The 17695-nt window shown below is 45.8% G+C and overlaps 1 protein-coding gene across 1 annotated transcript in view; it reads right to left on the bottom strand.

Annotated features, from left to right (window-relative positions):
* The window catches only part of Kif6 (kinesin family member 6), a 286100-nt gene extending 268637 nt beyond the window's left edge, over positions 1 to 17463 (bottom strand). Inside the window, exons 1-3 of the mRNA XM_021218471.1 lie at positions 17383 to 17463; positions 12553 to 12662; positions 7998 to 8072 (exon numbers count right to left, since the gene is read on the bottom strand). Coding sequence (XP_021074130.1) covers positions 7998 to 8072; positions 12553 to 12662; positions 17383 to 17448 — 251 coding nt within the window. The 5' untranslated portion in view covers positions 17449 to 17463. The remainder of the gene's footprint in view (positions 1 to 7997; positions 8073 to 12552; positions 12663 to 17382) is intronic.
* Between the last annotated feature and the right edge of the window lie 232 nt (positions 17464 to 17695).

Raw genomic sequence — 17695 nt, 5'->3', positions numbered from 1 at the left:
AGCTAGAGAAATTACCCAAGGAGCTGAAGGGGTCTGCAACACTATAGGTGGAACAACAATATGAACTAATCAGTACCCCCCAGAGTTTGTGTCTCTAGCTGCATATGTAGCAGAAGATGGCCTAGTCGGCCATCATTGGGAAGAGAGGCCCCTTGGTCTTGCACACTTTATAGCCCTATACAAGGGAACGCTAGGGCCAAGAAGTGGGAATGAGCGGGTTGGGGAGCAGGGCAGGGGGAGGGTATAGGGGACATTCGGGACAGCATTTGAAATGTAAATGAAGAAAATATCTAATAAAATAAATTAAAAAAAAAAAAAGAATGCCACTGATCACCCAGAGGAAGGTGGCTCACAACTGCCTGTAATTCCAGCTCCAAGAGATCTGACACCTCTAAGATCTGTAGGTACCTCTGTGCACACACACACACACACACAGGAAGGTGGCTCACAACTGCCTGTAATTCCAGCTCCAAGAGATCTGACACCTCTAAGATCTGTAGGTACCTCTGTGCACACACACACACACACACACACACACACACACACACACACACTCGCACAAACAAACACCACAGTAGAACCAAATCTTTTAAGGAGGTATAGTCAGCCGTGTGTTCGAGGTGAGTTTTGATCTAGTCAAATTAACAATGAAGATTAACTTGGTACCCAAACGCATCATCACTTTCAAATCAAGGCAAGTTGGGGGAAGGAAGTAAAGGAATGGAGCTGGCAGATGCTGCTGTAGCAGGAGGCAGTACCGAGTGCCTTTACTCAAGGAAACCGAGTGAAAGGGAAATTACACCTGAGCATCAAGGGGCTGGAGAGATGGCCCAGAGGTTAAGAGCACTGACTGCTCTTACGAAAGTCCTGAGTTCAAATCCCAGCAACCGCATGGTGGCTCACAATCATCTGTAATGAGATCTGATGCCCTCTTCTAGGTGTCTGACCACAGCTGTACTTACTTAGATATAATGATAACTCTTTTAAAAAAAAAAAAAAAAAGAGTAAGAAGTGTGCAAGCTGCAGAGAGGCAGGAAGCCTGCACAGCTCACTGGCACACCCTTCTTTTTCTTATGGCCATGCTCAGCAGGCCAGATGCTGAGACCGAGGACTGGTGACTGGCTTTACCCAGGGAAGGGCTTTTATTGGGTGTGGCATGGGCAGAAGTGCAGGGACTGCTGCTGTTCCCTGACCATGTACCAAACCCCACCTGGGGCGTGGTAGCTGCTGCAGATGGAGCTGGTGGTAGCCTTGGCAGTGGAATGGCCATGGCTCCTCCAGCCTCCCAGGTATCTAGAGGAATTTATACTTTCCTCCTCAATTTGACCAATCACTGTGCTGACTTCAACTCCAAGACATTCAAGTTTTTGATAAACAAGGTGCAACCATCTACCACATAAATCTATTTTTGTCTTAACACATTTCTAAGGGCTAGACAACTTTTTTTCAGTTGTGTTCTTTTATAATGAGGGCTGGAATATAAAAACACCTCTGGACTTAAACATTCTTTCTTATTTGGATGGAAGATAAAAGAGCTTTTTCATGACAGTAAACAAAATGGCTCAACATGACATCTTATTCTTAAATCACTGCGAGGACAATGGAATGAATCATGCTTGTAAGGGACTTAGCTTGATAGATCTGTCTGAATCTCAAATTACACAAAAAGGTAGCGTTTCTTAAACAAAGGACCTCAAGCACTGCATGTCTTCACTGTCTTTTTTTTTTTTTCCAGGAAGATTATCCTCTGAAGTAGACACAACCAGAATTTGCCCTTTTGTTTGAGCAGCCATTTAAAAATGAGCTCAACAATATTAACAATATTTTCCCTTCATGCAAAAATATTTGATTGTCAAGATGTTAATTATGCAAACCACGTGATAAAGCCGCGAGCTTTTAATAAGCTCTTATTCGCATCCTCAGAAGGACTCTAGCCCAACAACCACGCAACTGGTTTAAGGAGAAAGATATACATTTTTTTTTTTTTTTTGAGCTCTCAGGTTTGAATTTCTGGTCAAGTACTCTCTCTGGTTTGGCTGTTTTAGCCTGGAGCAATATCAAAAGGGATTCCAGACAAGACGTGTGGATTGCAGAGAAACTTGGACAAAATGATGCAGAATCCAATTCATTAAAAAAACAGGACCTTGCTCCGGAATAGCCGCCAAAACTCTGCAGAGCCTCAGTCACGTGTGCTGTGTTTAACCGGGGCACTGAGTTGTGAGCCTTCTTTGGGGTCCTGGAACTCTATGTATGTTAAAGCTGGTGTATATCTGAGGCCTGCATGGTCTCCAGAGCTTAGTCAATGGCATTCTAATGATCCAAAGGTCCCAGAGAGATCAGGATGGCGTTGTGTCTTTATGGCAGCTGAAAATCTAGAATCCACGAAGCTAGGCTTCTGGAAATGCTGCCTTGGACAGGGTCTCAACTACCGTATAAGACATGTAGGAGCGAGCGGCCTACACAGCATAGTGCTGCAGCCCCGGGTGCTCGGAATCCAGCATCAAAGAACAAAGCGCTGCAGGTGTATCCAATGGTGGCACCATAGTTAAAGATCACAAGGACAGGAAATGTGACAGGCTGTGCTCTACATGAACATGGGGGGACCATGGCAGCTTTAGCAGGGCAGAAAGTCATGAACCCCAGCACAGAGCCGAGAAGGAATGGAGGAGCCGAGGAAATAGAGGAATGGGCAGACGGAACCCAAAGCACGCGTGAACCAAGCTTCAGGGAAAGGTGAATCCTAACTCCTAACATTGCCTTCTTCAGACCAGGACGGACTCACTGAAGCCGCAGAGAGTGTGGAGAATACTCTCAAAAGAGCCGTTCCCTAGGATGGTCGAGTAAGGTGTAGGGTTTGAACTGCTTATTCCGTAAGAATGAAGGAGCAATGGGAAAGTGTTAAAACCTGTGGCTGGCGGTTCTGTTCTGTCATCGCCTGTCCATCTAGACGTACAAGGGAAGGTGACCAGGGTCCAGGAGAGAGTTAGAGAGCATTGGTTGATTTGAATCTAAAGCAAGCAGGCACCTGGAGAGACCACAAAAGGGAGAAGACCACTGCCTGCTTCCCTCCCACCTCTTATTGAAAGGACTCTAGCCACCCGAGTGTGGCAAACATGGCTCTGGCAGGCCTTGGTTCTCTCCATTCCGTCCTCTCTAGCTGCACATGGAGCAGAAGATGTCCTAGTCAGCCATCATTGGGAAGAGAGGCCCCTTAGTCTTGCAAACTTTATATGCCCCAGTACAGGGGAAGGCCAGGGCCAGGAAGTGGGAGTGAGTGGGTAGGGGAGTGGGGGGGGGGTTATAGGGGACTTTGGGGATAGCATTTGAAATGTAAATGAAGTAAATACCTAATAAAAAGTTGGAAAAAAATAAACTCCAACTTCACACACACATACACACACACACACACAAACCGTTAGATTACATTCTGAAAGGTTTATTCCCTTATTTGGCCACTTCCTCCTCCTGAAGCTGACTGCCAGGGTTCAACTTTCCAAGTATTGAAGTCCAGCAATCAAAAGCCCCTTTTGGCTCACCTAATTACCATGCCCAAGTAAAATTAAGCACCTCATCCTGACATGGGGTGTTCGCCTGTAGTGGCTATTCCTGGTTGTCAACTTGACTATATTTGAAATGAACTACAATCCAGAATTGGAAGGCTCACCAGTGAACCTAATCTGGAGGCTGGGAGATAGAAGTTTCTGATCTGGATCTTGGTATGGAGATCTTGAGACACAGTGGTGATTGAATCCAGAAGATTAAGACAGGGAGATCTCCGAGTCCAATGTCATCTGGGATTAAAGGTGTGATGGCACACACCTTTAATCTGGGCTACACCTTCTGCTGGGGACCATATAAGGACATTGGAAGAAGGGAGTCTGGCTCTTGCTCTTTCGCGGTGTGGGACTCGGCAACTGCTAGATCCTTGGACTTCCATTGTGCTTATATGGTCCCCAGCAGAAGGTGTAGCCCAGATTAAAGGTGTGTGCCACCACACAGTGGACAGCGGGCAGTGCATGAGGAAATGGCATCAGGGATATACACCAGGTCGTGGAGGAGGAGACATCAGGAATTGACATATGAACAGAGACTTGGTTAGGGTGTGTGTGTGTGTGTGTGCGTGTGTGCGTGTGTGTGTGTGTGTGTGTGTGTGTGTGTGTGTGTATGTTTTTACTGTTTTCTTTTTATTTCTCTATGTTTGTGTGTGTCAATACTATAGACCAGGTTGGCCCTCAATGAGGGAATTCCTGCCTCAGCCATTTAAGAGCTAGGATTATAGTCTGGGCCTGACACATCACTAGTATAATAGTCACTGAACGTTGCTCAGTGCGCCATTCATCTCAGAGGCTGGCAGATCTCTGTGAGTTTGAGACCAGCCAGGTCTACATGGTGATTTCCAGGCCTACCAGGGCTATGTAGTGAGACTCTGTCTCGAATTGAATGAATGAATGAATTAATTAATTAATTAACTAATTAACTTGATTATTCCACTGAATGAATGATGAATAGTTTGAATCATATGTTCTAATTCTTTTCTTCTGAGAGTATTTATACGGAATGAAGACATTTTCGGGACACATGAAAGAAATAGCCATCATTTGGGCTCATGGAACCGTGACTGAGAGTGAGTGAGCTGCAGGACCGTCAGAGACTGTGGGCATGGTTCACAGGAAGGAAAAACCCAGGAATTGGGAAGTTAAAGGGAAGTTTTGCTTTCACCAGCCCCTCCCCCTGAGCACACAGGCAGCCCCAGGCAGACCCACAGCTCAGCTTGCCCTGTCTCAAAGTCCAAGGTAGAGGGATCTGAGTCACGTGGTTGAACTATGCTGAGAGGGAGAGGGGCTGAGGTTGGGAAGAAATAACCTCTCGGTGAGGAGCGGCACCCAGGAGTTTGGCAGGGGTGACAGACGCTAAACGTGTGATGAAAGCATCCTACCCCGCCTCTCGGCAGAGGGAGGGGAAGATCTGCTCCCACCTCACAGCTACAGCTTCCCTACTGCGTGGTCTGGCGACTGTCCGTCGGATGCCCAGTGTCCTGCCTTCTCACCAAAAGCAAGAGCTGTCATATCTGAGGTTCCACAAGATTCTTACATGGACTGAGTGAGACTCTCCCCGGGAAAGTGCTCTGAAGGTGTCAAGGTACCATCTGTTTCCCACATAAATGGATTCTTAGCATTATCTAACGATGGCAAGTGATATGCTGCCAATTCCGACACAGAACACAGAGTGGGTATAAAATAGAAGCACAAAGTTCGCAGAGAAGGGTAGAATTCATGCCAGGCGAGCTCATGCTCCAGTTTCATCTGCAAGTGACAAGGAACTGAGCAAACTCACTGTTGTGGCCGGTCACACCCAGGGTACGTAATGTATGTCTTAAGTATGGCTATGCTATGGATAGTCAGTTACAAACCCAAACAGTAGAGTAAAAACTCGCCAGCTGTCCACACTACTCATCTGTGCAGGGAGAGTTTCCCAGAAGGCCCTCCCTTGCCTTGACTGTCACTCTCTATCAATCCTTGGAAGGACAGTAAGGCGAATAGGATTGGCTAAAAATATCCTGGAGTTATCTGTGAACTTGTCATCATCTTCAGATAAAGATCTGAGATAAAGAAAAGCTGAGGAGGGGGGGGGTGTCCATAGTGGGGACTGGACATGTGGGAGTCAGTAAAGGAGAAAGACCCCCCAGCCCCTCAGGAAACAGAAACACGGTTCCCTCCATGAACGCGCGAAGGTTGCCAAGTAAAATACAAAGGCTACAGGAGGGAGGGATGGTTCAATGGTCAGGGGTACTTGCTGCTCTCACAGAGAACTTGAATTTGGACCCCAGTACCCACGTGTCTACTGGTGACCAACCGTATCTCCAGTTCAAGGGGATCCAGTACCCACTTCTGTCCTCTGTAGGTACCTACACACCTGTGTGTATTCATATGCATACACACAAATACAAATTTTTAAAATGAAATTCAAGACTATCTCTCTGGAAAAAAAAAAAACCTAACCCAAATGATTGCTGGAAGGAATGTGATTTCAGTCACCTTTGACATCTGACTGGGGCCACCGGAACTGCGTGCAAAGCAAGGCTGCCTGACTGTGGATATAGATGAAACTATTTAAAGTCTGTTTGATTGTATTTTATCAGAGAAGATGACTGTATGAGACAGAAAGAGCTTTGCTTTGAGCAAGATCCATAACACAGAAGTGTGAGGGACAAGGTGTGACAGTAGGCTTCCCCCCAGCGTCCCCAGGAGAGTGACATGAGCTACTGAACTAGAAAACTGGCTTCATTTAGCAACCATAAGTGTTATCTTATCTGTAAAGATGAATGAATAGTCAGTGAACCCTTCTGATGGCTTAAGTATCAGAAAGCAGCCTGATTAGCTGTTGCTCTTGGTGAGATTCCACACAAAGGACTTTATGTTTGCCAAGGGCGTGACTAGACCGGTGGCTCTCGACCTTCCTAATGCTGTGAACTACCCCGGAGCATAAAAACTATTGTCAGTGCCGCTTTGTGAGTGTAATTTTGCTCCTGCTATGAATAGTAAAATAAATAGTTTTAGAGACAGAGGCTTGCCAATGAGATCAAGACCCACAGGTTGACAACCACAGACCTAGACCCAGAGAATTTGTTTGCCAAGATACATTGATATGTTTGCATCTGATTGTCTAACAACATTGGGCAAATTACTACACTCACCATCCTGGAACTGTCTGCATATACTAAAAGGGATGGCCCTAGGAAGTAAGGACCAAGCTTTGACCAAGCTGAAGAAGAATAGAACCAATCTTTGTTATGCCTCCGGAGTGTCATCTTTTAACCATATTCTTTGTCCACCTGATGATTTGAAATACTGGTGCAAATGGCTCAGTGGGTAAAGTGCTTGTTTGCCATATGAGAATGGGGACCTGAGTTCAGATTCCAGCACTCCTGTTGGAAGCCTGGCATAGCAGCGCATGCTCTTGGCCCCATCACAGGGAATGAAACAGGCAGATCCTAGGGTCTCACAGGCCAACCAATCTTCCTGGAATGGTGACTTCAGGTTCAATGAAAGTCTGTCTCAAAAAAAATGAGGTAGTGAAGACATTGAGGAAGACATCTCAGTGTTGACCTTCAGTGACCTCTAGTTTCCACACTCTCAAGAACAGTTGAGTTCATGCATACTCACACACAAGCACACACACATACACATGAATGCACATGTGCACATAAAGGCATGCACATGCAAGCACACATACATGCACACACACACTCACACATACACACAAACACATATGTCTGCACACATGCACACACATACATGCACACACACATACACATACACACTCACACAGACAGGCATGCATGCGTGTGTACACACATATATACACCACACAGTCACACATGAAAATTGAAATTGTAATAGTAACAATAAAAGAAATTTTGAACCAAGGGAAGCACTAAAATAGCAGGCAGAAGTGTCTATATTTCGCACACCAGGAGTCACACCACTTTAAACAGTGTTAGCATGTATAAGCCATGGTTAAGGATCTCTTTATGTGTTTGTGCGTGTGTATGTGTGTGTGTGTGTGTGTGTGTGTACATTTTAGTATGTGTGCATGTGTGCAAAGACTCCCTTGAAGGCCAGAGAGGGTGTCAGATCCTTGGAATTGGAGTTACAGCAGGTTGTGGGCTACTCAGTAGATTCTGGAAACTGAACTCTGGCCTCTGCAAGTGCATAAAGCGCTCTTAACCCCCGAGTCATCCTTCCAGCCCCACACTGGACCTTTCAAAGAGAGACTAAAAGAATAGCTAGTCTGTCCTCATCTCTGCTTTGCTTCAGGGATCCCAATCTGAGTCCAAAACAAACAGCTATTAATAGAAATAATTAATGCTATCACCATTTCATGCCCTGAGGTCCGAGCGTTAAGATTGATACATCGAAGCAAATTACCACAATCACTTGAGGATTGAACACAAGATGAAAAGCCACGGACGCAGAACGGAGCCTGGGAAATCCTACCTCTCGGCGACTGGTTTGGCAATGATCTCGAAAATGATCTCTTGCTTAGCCTCTTGGTCAAAAATCCTTTGAAACCTGCAATATGAAAATGGTAATTATCTCAAGGCCGAACCTTCCAATGCTATTGGACTAGTGCATCTTGTTTTCAGAAACAGGTTGGTAAACGACCCGCAGTGACATCACTGGGCTTACCTAACCTAACACAATGTGGGCTCTGTCATCTGCCACACTGTGGCATTGTGATCTTGCTCACAAATGGTGGGTAAACAATATGGCTTTGACAAGATCTGTACAACTCTCCCCCTCTGAAAAAAAAATCACACCAGCTTTGAACCAAATGATAAACTGTGTATTTTTAGCCCTCAAGAGGAGCAGTGTCTGTGGCTGGCATCAGAGTCAAAGCCTCAAGAAGCGCATGGGTTGGAAACCCACGAAGGGGATATAAGAGGCCTCTGGACTCCTGATGTTTGCCTGCCCTGTGAGGAAAGCGTGCACGTGTGAAGTGTGTGATCCCTGGACAGAAAGCAGAGGCTGCAGTTCACTGCCCACGTACTCGGCACCCCCTCCTGTGGCTGGCTTTAGGGTGCTGCTGTCTCATCTTCTTGCCAATGATTCAAAAGTCAGAGAACGCTCATGTGCTCTGCGGAGCCGGGTCTTTATTAGAATGGTGGGGACAGGAGATCGGGGGGAGTGTCCGTTTCATCCTGCCTGTAGAATCACTCTTAAACTTCACATAGGATTACCAGCTCGGTAGAACAATCCAGTGACAATATGTTCTCTTGTGAGGTGCTAAGCAGCAAGTATAGCCCCCACGAAAAGAGAATCTTCCACAGACAGCACTGACGGTCATAGTTTTATACTTGCTGTGTATTTAAATATCTCTGTGTGTCTGCATGTTTATGTGTGTGCAGGAGCATCTGCATGGATGTGAGTGTATGTATGTGTGTGGGTGTGTGTGTGCAGGTGCAGACATACACATGTGAGTGTATTGTGTGTATGTGTGTGCAAGAGCATCTGCATGGATGTGTGTGTGCATGTGTGTGTGTTTATGTGTATCTGTGTGTGTGCGTATGTGCATATGTACGTGTGCAGGTGCAGCCATACACATATGAGTGTATTGTGTATATGTGTTTGTTTATGTGTGTGCAGGAGCATCTGCATGGATGTGTGTGCATGTGTGTGTGTTTATGTGTATATGTGTGTGTGTGTATGTGCATATGTGTGTGTGCAGGTACAGCCATACACATATGAGTGTACTGTGTATATGTGTTTGTTTACCTGTGCAGGAGCATTTGCATGGATGCGAGTGTGTGTATGTGTGGGTGTGTGTGCAGGTGCAGCCATACACATGTGAGTGAATTGTGCGTATGTGTTTATGTGTGTGCAGGAGCATCTGCATGGATGTGAGTGTGTGTGAGTGTGTGTGTGTGTGTGTGTGTGTGTGTGTGTGTTTGTAGGTATAGCTGCATGCATGGGAGAGAGAGAGAGAGAGGGACAGAGACAGAGAGACAGAGACAGAGACAAAGACAGAGACACAGTCTGTTTCTATATGTCTGTGTGTGTGGAGGTCAGAAAACAACATTGGGTGCATGCCTCAGGTTTCGCCCACTTTGTGCTTTAAAGGCAATCTCCTGTTGCCCTGGAATTCTCGAGGCTAGGCTGGCTGGCCAGTAAGTGCTAAGGATTTACCTGTCTCTGCCTCCCTGATTCTGGTATCACAGCATGTCAACCCATCTGGCTTTTAAAGCGCAGATCCAGTCACTGGTTGGCAGTTCCCTCAGTCTCTGTCCATTGCTATCCCTGTGCATCTTGTAGGCAGGACAAATTCTGGGTTGAAAGTTTTGTGGGTGGGCTGATGTCCGATCTCTACCGGAAGTCCCACCTGGCTACAGGAGGTGGCTGCTTCAGTCTCCATAAGCCCCGCTGGTGCCCCAGGATGGGGTAGTACCCATGGGGGCTTCTTCTCTGAGGAGAAGGGGAGGGTGTAAAGGGAGAAGCACTTTATAAGGATAGGACTGGAAGAAGAAGAAGGCTAGAGGGTTGGGATTGGGAAGTAGAGTGAAAAAATATAGTAGTAGTAATGTGGGTTCTAGGGGTCAAACTCAGGTTTTCATGCTCTCAAAGTAAGCACTTTATCAACTGAGACCTTTGCCCAGCACCTAACTCTTTTAAAACAAAATAAAAGTTGAGAGGATACGGTCTTTATAATAAAAAAATTCCAAGCAATACTTTTGAGGGCATTTTAAGGAACTTTCAGGGTGGCTACAGACCTCTGGTCAACATGCCTACCTACACGAGTCAATTATACATATTCAACTAAGGCAGCAAGACTGTGGGGGGACATAGAATACAGTTGTTACCATCGAGAAGTGCTGACGGATGTCCAGAGTTAAGATTAGAAATATAAAGCAGAAAGGAATGTATCGCCAGGGACCAATATTAACTTCAAAGGATCCCTAGGGTTTGTCACCCTTCATCCAAGATGAGCAAATGGTGAACTGCCCAGAGCAGTGGCTCTCAGCCTTGCTAATCTCGTGATTCTTTAAGAGAGTTCCTCATGTTGTGGTGACCCCCCCAACCACAAAAATAATCCCATTGCTGCTTCATAGCTGTAGTTTTGCCACTGTTTTCCCATGGTCTTAGGCGATCCCTAAGAAAAGGTTATTTGACCCCGAGAAGGGTTGCAACTCACAGGTTGAGAGCCACTGGTCTAAGGACACAGGAGGCAAGCGTACATGGGATGTGGTAGCATTTGTTGTTAGTGTGTCTGAATCACTGCTTCACATCCTATACCAGTATGGCACAGAGGTCCACAGAACACACGACCACCATGCGAGTGTGGGTTCTAAAGAGCTTGGGGGACTCTGATCTATTCTGGTATTGGATTAGCCCTCCTAGAGAGCGTCTGAGAGCCTGCTGCTGAACAGGGCTCTCTGGCTTCTACCATCTGGTGTTAGGGACCTTGAGTCAATAAAGCATTCCCCACCACACTTCCCTGAGGATTAGGAAATCCATCTGACCAAGCTGTGCCAGGAGCCTTCAAGATGATACGGAGTCACCAGAGAACATATGCTGAGAGGTTCCCTGTACAAAGTTCATTTTGGTCAGCCCATCTACTGACTTACTGATTTCACGAATAGCACATCAAGGGCCTCCCACATGTTAGGCCTTCTACCAAGGTTTTGATTAGATTGAGATATAATTTTAGAGTAATACCTACAAAATATATTGAATTCCTTGGACCATGTGGTCAGAGAGATGGCTCAGTCGTTAAGGTTAAGAGCACTTGCTGTTCTTAGAGAGGACCAAAGTTCAGTTTCCAGCACTCTGGAGAGCACTTGCAACTCCCTCTAAGGCCAAACCCTGGGGATCCAACACTCTCTACTGGCCTCCACGGGTACCTGCACTCATGTGTGTATGCACAAATATATTTTTATACTACATTTAATTTTTTAAAAATTAATTTAAATTTTTTAAAACTTTGTAATTATTAAATCATCCTAAAATTACATCCTGTGGTTTTTTTTAAAAGAATAGTAGAACAAGAACAATCCAAATTTCTCTATTATCTACCTGCTTAAGAATGAAGAATTCAAGATCAAACTTTATAACATACAAAGTAGTTGTTGTTAATTAGCATAACAATATCTAACCCAAAATGTCCAGATTTTTGTCAATATAAAAAGTTCCTGGGATATTTTACATTCTCTCTATATTTTTCACATGGGATCTTCAGAATAAGTAAATACTAAACAGAGTACTTCATTTCAGGATAGACACAATTCAAGTAGATGTTCCATGGGACATCGGATGTGTACATGTGTGCCTTAGGCCCACGTATCATTTATATTGCAAAGGAAGACTACTTAAATAGCACACAGACTGGACCTTAACATCTCACCTTTAATCACATTTACACATTCATGGACTTCGTGCAGGGACTAACCCATAATGGGCAGAACAGGAAAATAATCACACTAGATACTCACAGGGAGCAAAACGAAGTGGAATCTGAGACTGTAATTGTGTTATTTCTTTCTTATATATATATATATATTCACGTGTGTGCAATCTGTGTGCAGACAGGTGCACGTGTTCACAATATATGTGAACAGGTCAGAGGACAACTTCACATGTCCATTCTCAGGGTTCCCTTCTGCCCTCTGAGAAAGGACCTCTCACTGGCCCAGAACTCTGTCAGGTTGGCTGGCTTGTGGGCTCACAGGGCCCTACCTGTCTCTGCCTCCCATCCTGCCCTTCCTGGGGTTTTAGGAGTGTATTGTATGTCCAGCTTTCAAATTAGAACTCAAATCCTCAGGCTTGGAAGACAAGCATTTTATGGCCAGAGCTCTCTCTCCAGCCCTGGAATATAATCTCAAACACGGAAACCTACCTTTTAATCCTGGGCTCAATAATGAACTTTAGTTCTAGGTACCGGATGTGGCCATGTTACGCTTGCCACAGAAAATGGGGCTGATGACCTCAGGACTGGCACAGGACAAGCATTTGCTCAGTAATGAAGCAGAAACAAGGAGGAAGGAGATATGATGCTTACTTAAACTTGTAGCTTTCTCGTTTATTGTTTACGAATCCATCTGCCAGGTCTCGGGGTAAGACAATTTCCAAGCTATGTGTTAATTTTTCATCTTCATCTATGGAGTAAATCTGCAAATACAAGAACAACAGGTGGACCTAAATGGTAAAATTCCAGCATGACCTCTGACCTGGATATGATTAGCATTGTAATGGCACAAAAACTGCTTTTGTGATGAAACATCATAGCATAATATTCATAATATAATACATAGAATATGTATCCTTTTACAGATAATACATAAAGCATGTATAATTATGCATATAATTTTACATATAATATGAACTGTCGCTGGGCTCAAACAAATGCATAGAACAAAACAAGAGTTAAAAATCTAAATTGATGCTTGTATTAGCTACCAGAGGCTTCTCATGCAAGAGTTTATTTTGGCTTATGGGTCCTGTGAGAGAGTCTATAATGGTATAGGAGGATGGGGCATAGCATCAGGCAACCAGGGCATAAAGCTAAGGGGTCACATCTTCAAACACAATCATGAAGCAAAGACAGTGACCTGGAAGTGGGACAAGGCTATAAACCCACAAAGCCCAGCCCGGTGATGCGCTTCCCCCAGCAAGACTGCAGTCTCTAAAGGTCCCATAGCTTCCCGAAACAGCGCCAACAGCTGGACCAAGTCCTCAAATGTCTGAGCCTGGGGGAGGGGGGGTGCGTCGCCTCCAAACCACCACAGTGCTGTATCAAGGCTGTGCTCATATGCACATTTGGTTGTGTGAATACATCCTTGCTGTCTTGAGAAGATCCTTGAAAGCCTTATGATAAGAACCACTCCCCTATTTAAGAGAAATTCACCTTATGGGCACGATGACCCATCAGCACTTCTGAGGATGTGTGAACCACAGACACAGGGACACAACTCTGAGGTCTGCACTGTCTCAGAGAGCTAACAGGAGTATCCAAGTTTGTGCTACATCCCCCAGAATCCTAAGTTTCTGGAACCTGATAAGTCATGTGGGTTGAGGAGGCATGTTATGCCTGTTGTCTAAGCTGAGCCTCTACTTGCTAAGTGACCTTGGAGAAATCACCTCCACTTTCCAAGCTAACATGGAAATAGAGGGCCCTAAAACCCTAACAAGAGTGCCGTTTTCTGATTCTTGTCTCTGTTACCTACTCTTTTCTTTCTTGGCCAGGAAAAGCAACACTCAAGCCTATAAAGAAACACTGAGATTTAATGTCTATGCGCTGAACTCAACTACCAGGTGTGAAACTAGCCACCGCTCTCAGGATCAAGGGACCCTTATACATAAAGTTTGGGAAACAGAATATCCAGCGTCCCTTGCAGGAGTGCTTGGGGGGTGGGGCTCAAATGATGTAATGCAAATGGAAGTATTTTGTAATGCACCATAAAAAGAAAATTCAAAAAGAGCCTTCTTGTCTTTCACCAGGAAATGAAGTGCTTTCTTACAGGCGATACTCCCTGTTTAAGTTAGACTCATTTAGATGCATGATTGGAGGGTAAGACTCACATTACTAGCCAGGGAAACCCTACCTAAGTTTACAAAAAGTATGAATAATTTCCAAAGCAGATTTTTTTTAAAAAAAAAAAAAAATTTGAGACAGGGTCTCACTATGCAACCCTGGTTGGCTTGGATCTCACTCTGTTGACCCAGCTGGCAGAGAGCCACCTCTTGCTGCCCCTAACCCCAAGTGCTGGGAGAAATGGCCCTGTGCCACCATGCCATGGCTTAAGCAGATTCTTTTTGAAACACCTGACTTAAAACATGAAAAGTTCAGGTTGAAAAGTTATCTTCTGAAATAAAAATCAATGAGAGCAGAAGAGGGGGGGGTGCATTGGAGGGTTCAAAGCTTTCTGACTAGATTTCTTTCTCCCAAGAGACATTCAAAAGCCCTATCCTGTAGGGCATTGCCAGTTGGATAGATAGACAGCGGAGGAAAGGAACGGGTTTGCACAAATACACAAAACTGGGGCGACACACACTTTTAGTGAACAATCTGTATCTTGGCCTGGGAGCTAGAGATCTCGGTGGTTAAGAGCGCGTGCCACTCTTCCGGTTGGCACAAGTTTGGTCCCCAGCACCCAGAGCCACCGGCTCTAGGGGATCTGCTGCTCCCTCCTGGACAGTCAGGTGTCCATGCTCACCCGCACGCACACACCCACACATCGTCAAAACTGGGAAGATAACATCTTCACAAAACAACTGCGATCTCTCTACACTCAGTAGTCAGAAAAGGCATTCGCTAAGGCACTGCGAAGTCCTTGGAGAGCTAGGAGGCAGGACAGTGGCAAGGTGTGCCCTAGCACCCCAGTGGCCCTGCACTACCACCATCAAAAAAAAGAAGAAACTAAGTTCTTACAACCAGAAACTTTAGTCTTATAGGGTCGTCATCAGCCTTTCTTTTATTAAGATTTATCATCTGAGGCAGGAGAGTTACTCTTTAGATAAAGAAGCATGTTGTTGTTTGCTTGTTGTTCTCTCTCTGTCTCTCTGTCTCTCTCTCTCTCTCCCCCTCCCTCCCTCTGTCCACCTGTCTCTGTCTCTCTGTCTCTGTCTCTCTCTCTCTCCTCCCTCCCTCTGTCCACCTCTGTCTCTCTGTCTCTGTCTCTCCCCCCTCCCGTGTGTGTGTGTGTGTGTGTGTGTATGTGTGTGTGTGTGTGTGTGTGTGTGTGTGTGTGTGTGTGTGTTAATTTTGAGTTAGGGTCTCAGTGTGAAGTGCTGGCTGTCCTGGAACTCACAGAGACTCGCCTGACTCTGCCTCCCTACTGCTGAGACTGAAGGTGTGTGCCATCTCACCCAAGTATTAAAAAAAGAAATCCAACAAAAAAAACAGGGTCTCATAACATAGTAACCAACACTGGCATGGAACTCACTATGTGGCCCAGGCTGACCTCAAACTCACAGCCATCCTCCTGCTTCAGTCCCCTCTCACCCAACTACCACCACCACTGAGTGCTGGGATTCACGGGTATGCACCACCAGGCCTGGCCTACTCTATAAATAGTCAGTATGTAATGGCTTAAAGAGTTAGATAGATCAAGACTCCTCATGAGCTCCCCAGTTCTACTGCTGCCTGACTCCCTCCCCATGGCCACCTTTTCTCTGACTGCTAAGTCAGCACAAAGGCTAAGGGCCGACGGGAAGGTCAGTATTACATGTGCTTTAAAAGGTCTCTGTGAGGGTGACTGTGAGGAGAGGTAGAGGCAAGCAAGCCCAGGGTACCCTCCCTACTGTTTTGTTTCTTTAAACATGGCTAATATTGGGCCTGGAGAGATGGCTCAGTGGTTAAGTGTACTTGCTGCTCTTACAAGAGGGACCTGGGTTCAATTCCCAGTACCCACGTGACAACTCAGACCATTCGTAACTCCAGTTCCAGGAAATCCAACGGTCTTTACTGGCCTCTGCAGGCACTGCATGCGTGTGGTACACATATGGACATGCAGTCAAAACTCTCCTACGTATAAAATAAAAGCAAGTTTTTAATGACTAATTTTTCCTTTGGAGTCTTTTCCCATAACTTCTCCTGAATGTTTGTCATGAGATAAAGGGCCACTGCTGCTGCTGGTGGCAGAGATATTATAATCTCCTTGTTTTAAGAATGTAAATTACCAGAGGCAGATTCTAAATTATAAGATGCCATAATGTTACATGTTTAAATACACACAACATTGAAACAGAATAGAGACAAAACATTATTAACTGTACACTTACTTTACACATTCATAAATACGAACCAAATTGCCTGAATACTCACTTTGGGAGTCAGGAAAAAGTGTGTGTGTGGGTGTGTGTGTGGGGGGGTGTTTATCTTCAAAATCCTTAATGAAAACTAAACAAAGTTCCTTGCACCCCACAAATAAGAAGCAGGTTTGGATGGGAAAGGGAGAAAGATGAGAGGGGACGTGGAGGGAGTTCAAAAGCAATTAAAGTTCTTGATACAGATGCAAAATTAACATTTCAAACTAAATGCAGGAGTAGTGGTGATCGCCTGTAATCCCAGTGTTCAGGGGGCAGAGGCAGATGGATCTCTCTGAGTTCAAGGCCAGCCTGGTGTAGCGAGACCCCGTCTCAAGACGAACAAACAAATTAAGTAAAAGTTAAAAGTCAGTTCCTGCTATTCACAAGCTGGGAGCCCTGGCCACTTAACATAGTGTCCTCGTGTGTAAAATGAGGACACTGACAAGAGTCCCCAGCAGAGGACCAGAAATAAGTGGGGATTTCTCCAAACAGCAGCTGTGACCATGCTCACCCTAGAGGCAGAGAGGGAACGCCCATCTTCACCACCTTGGCAAATTTCTGGATTTAGTACACACCTCAAGAAGGCCGATCGGTGCTTTTGGGGGAGGGGGACATGTTTCTTGTGTGGGGACACATGGCACACTTAACAGTGAATACACGTCAAAACAACAACAAAGCAAAACAAACAAACAAACAAAAAACCCTAACAGCAAAGCAGTTAGGTAAGAAACCCAGCAGGCCACGAAGTCAAGTGCTTGCACTTTTCTGTAATTGTATGATCCTGCTTACATACATGAGGGTGCATGACAATACTTGCCCACTACTGGGGACAGGTAGGGCTCCTGATGGGAGCTCTGTATGCAGGGCTGGGAGGCAGTGATTTAGAAGAGTGCAAGAAGTACAGAGCAGGTGAGTGTGAAAACATGTCCACGTGCACGAGTGTGCTAGAGTGTGCGCACGTGTACCGGGCACGGGGCTGAGGTTGTGGGCGGGCCTCCCGTCCTCCCTTGGGGCTGCAGTGTGCGTGACCGCCCCGCGCCTACTACCCCACATGACCCACACCCGGCCCGGTGGTCCGTACCCCTTGCTGCTGCTTCCGCACGGTGGGCTTCACCCTAGCGAAAATCTGGATCGTCTGCTTCACCATCACCAGCGGAGACTCCGCCCTGACCCTTGACCTTTCCGAGTCCGGACCACCTAAAACTTCCTACACCCACCTCCTGTAGACACCGCTGCCCTAGCAACAGTAACCAAAGATGCTACCCAAGCCGCACCGCGGCCCCGGGTTCCCGCCTCCTCTCCCTAATTGGTCGTGGACTAAAAGGAGGGGCTGAGGGGGGCGGGACCGAGCAGGAATCTCCGCGCATGTCAGTGGGAGATGCTCTTGGGATGTG

The sequence above is a fragment of the Mus pahari genome, chromosome 18, assembly GCF_900095145.1.
Source record: "Mus pahari chromosome 18, PAHARI_EIJ_v1.1, whole genome shotgun sequence".
Lineage (NCBI taxonomy): Eukaryota > Metazoa > Chordata > Mammalia > Rodentia > Muridae > Mus > Mus pahari.
The sequence above is the reverse complement of the archived record's forward strand: the minus strand, read 5'-3'. Positions and strand labels throughout refer to the sequence as shown.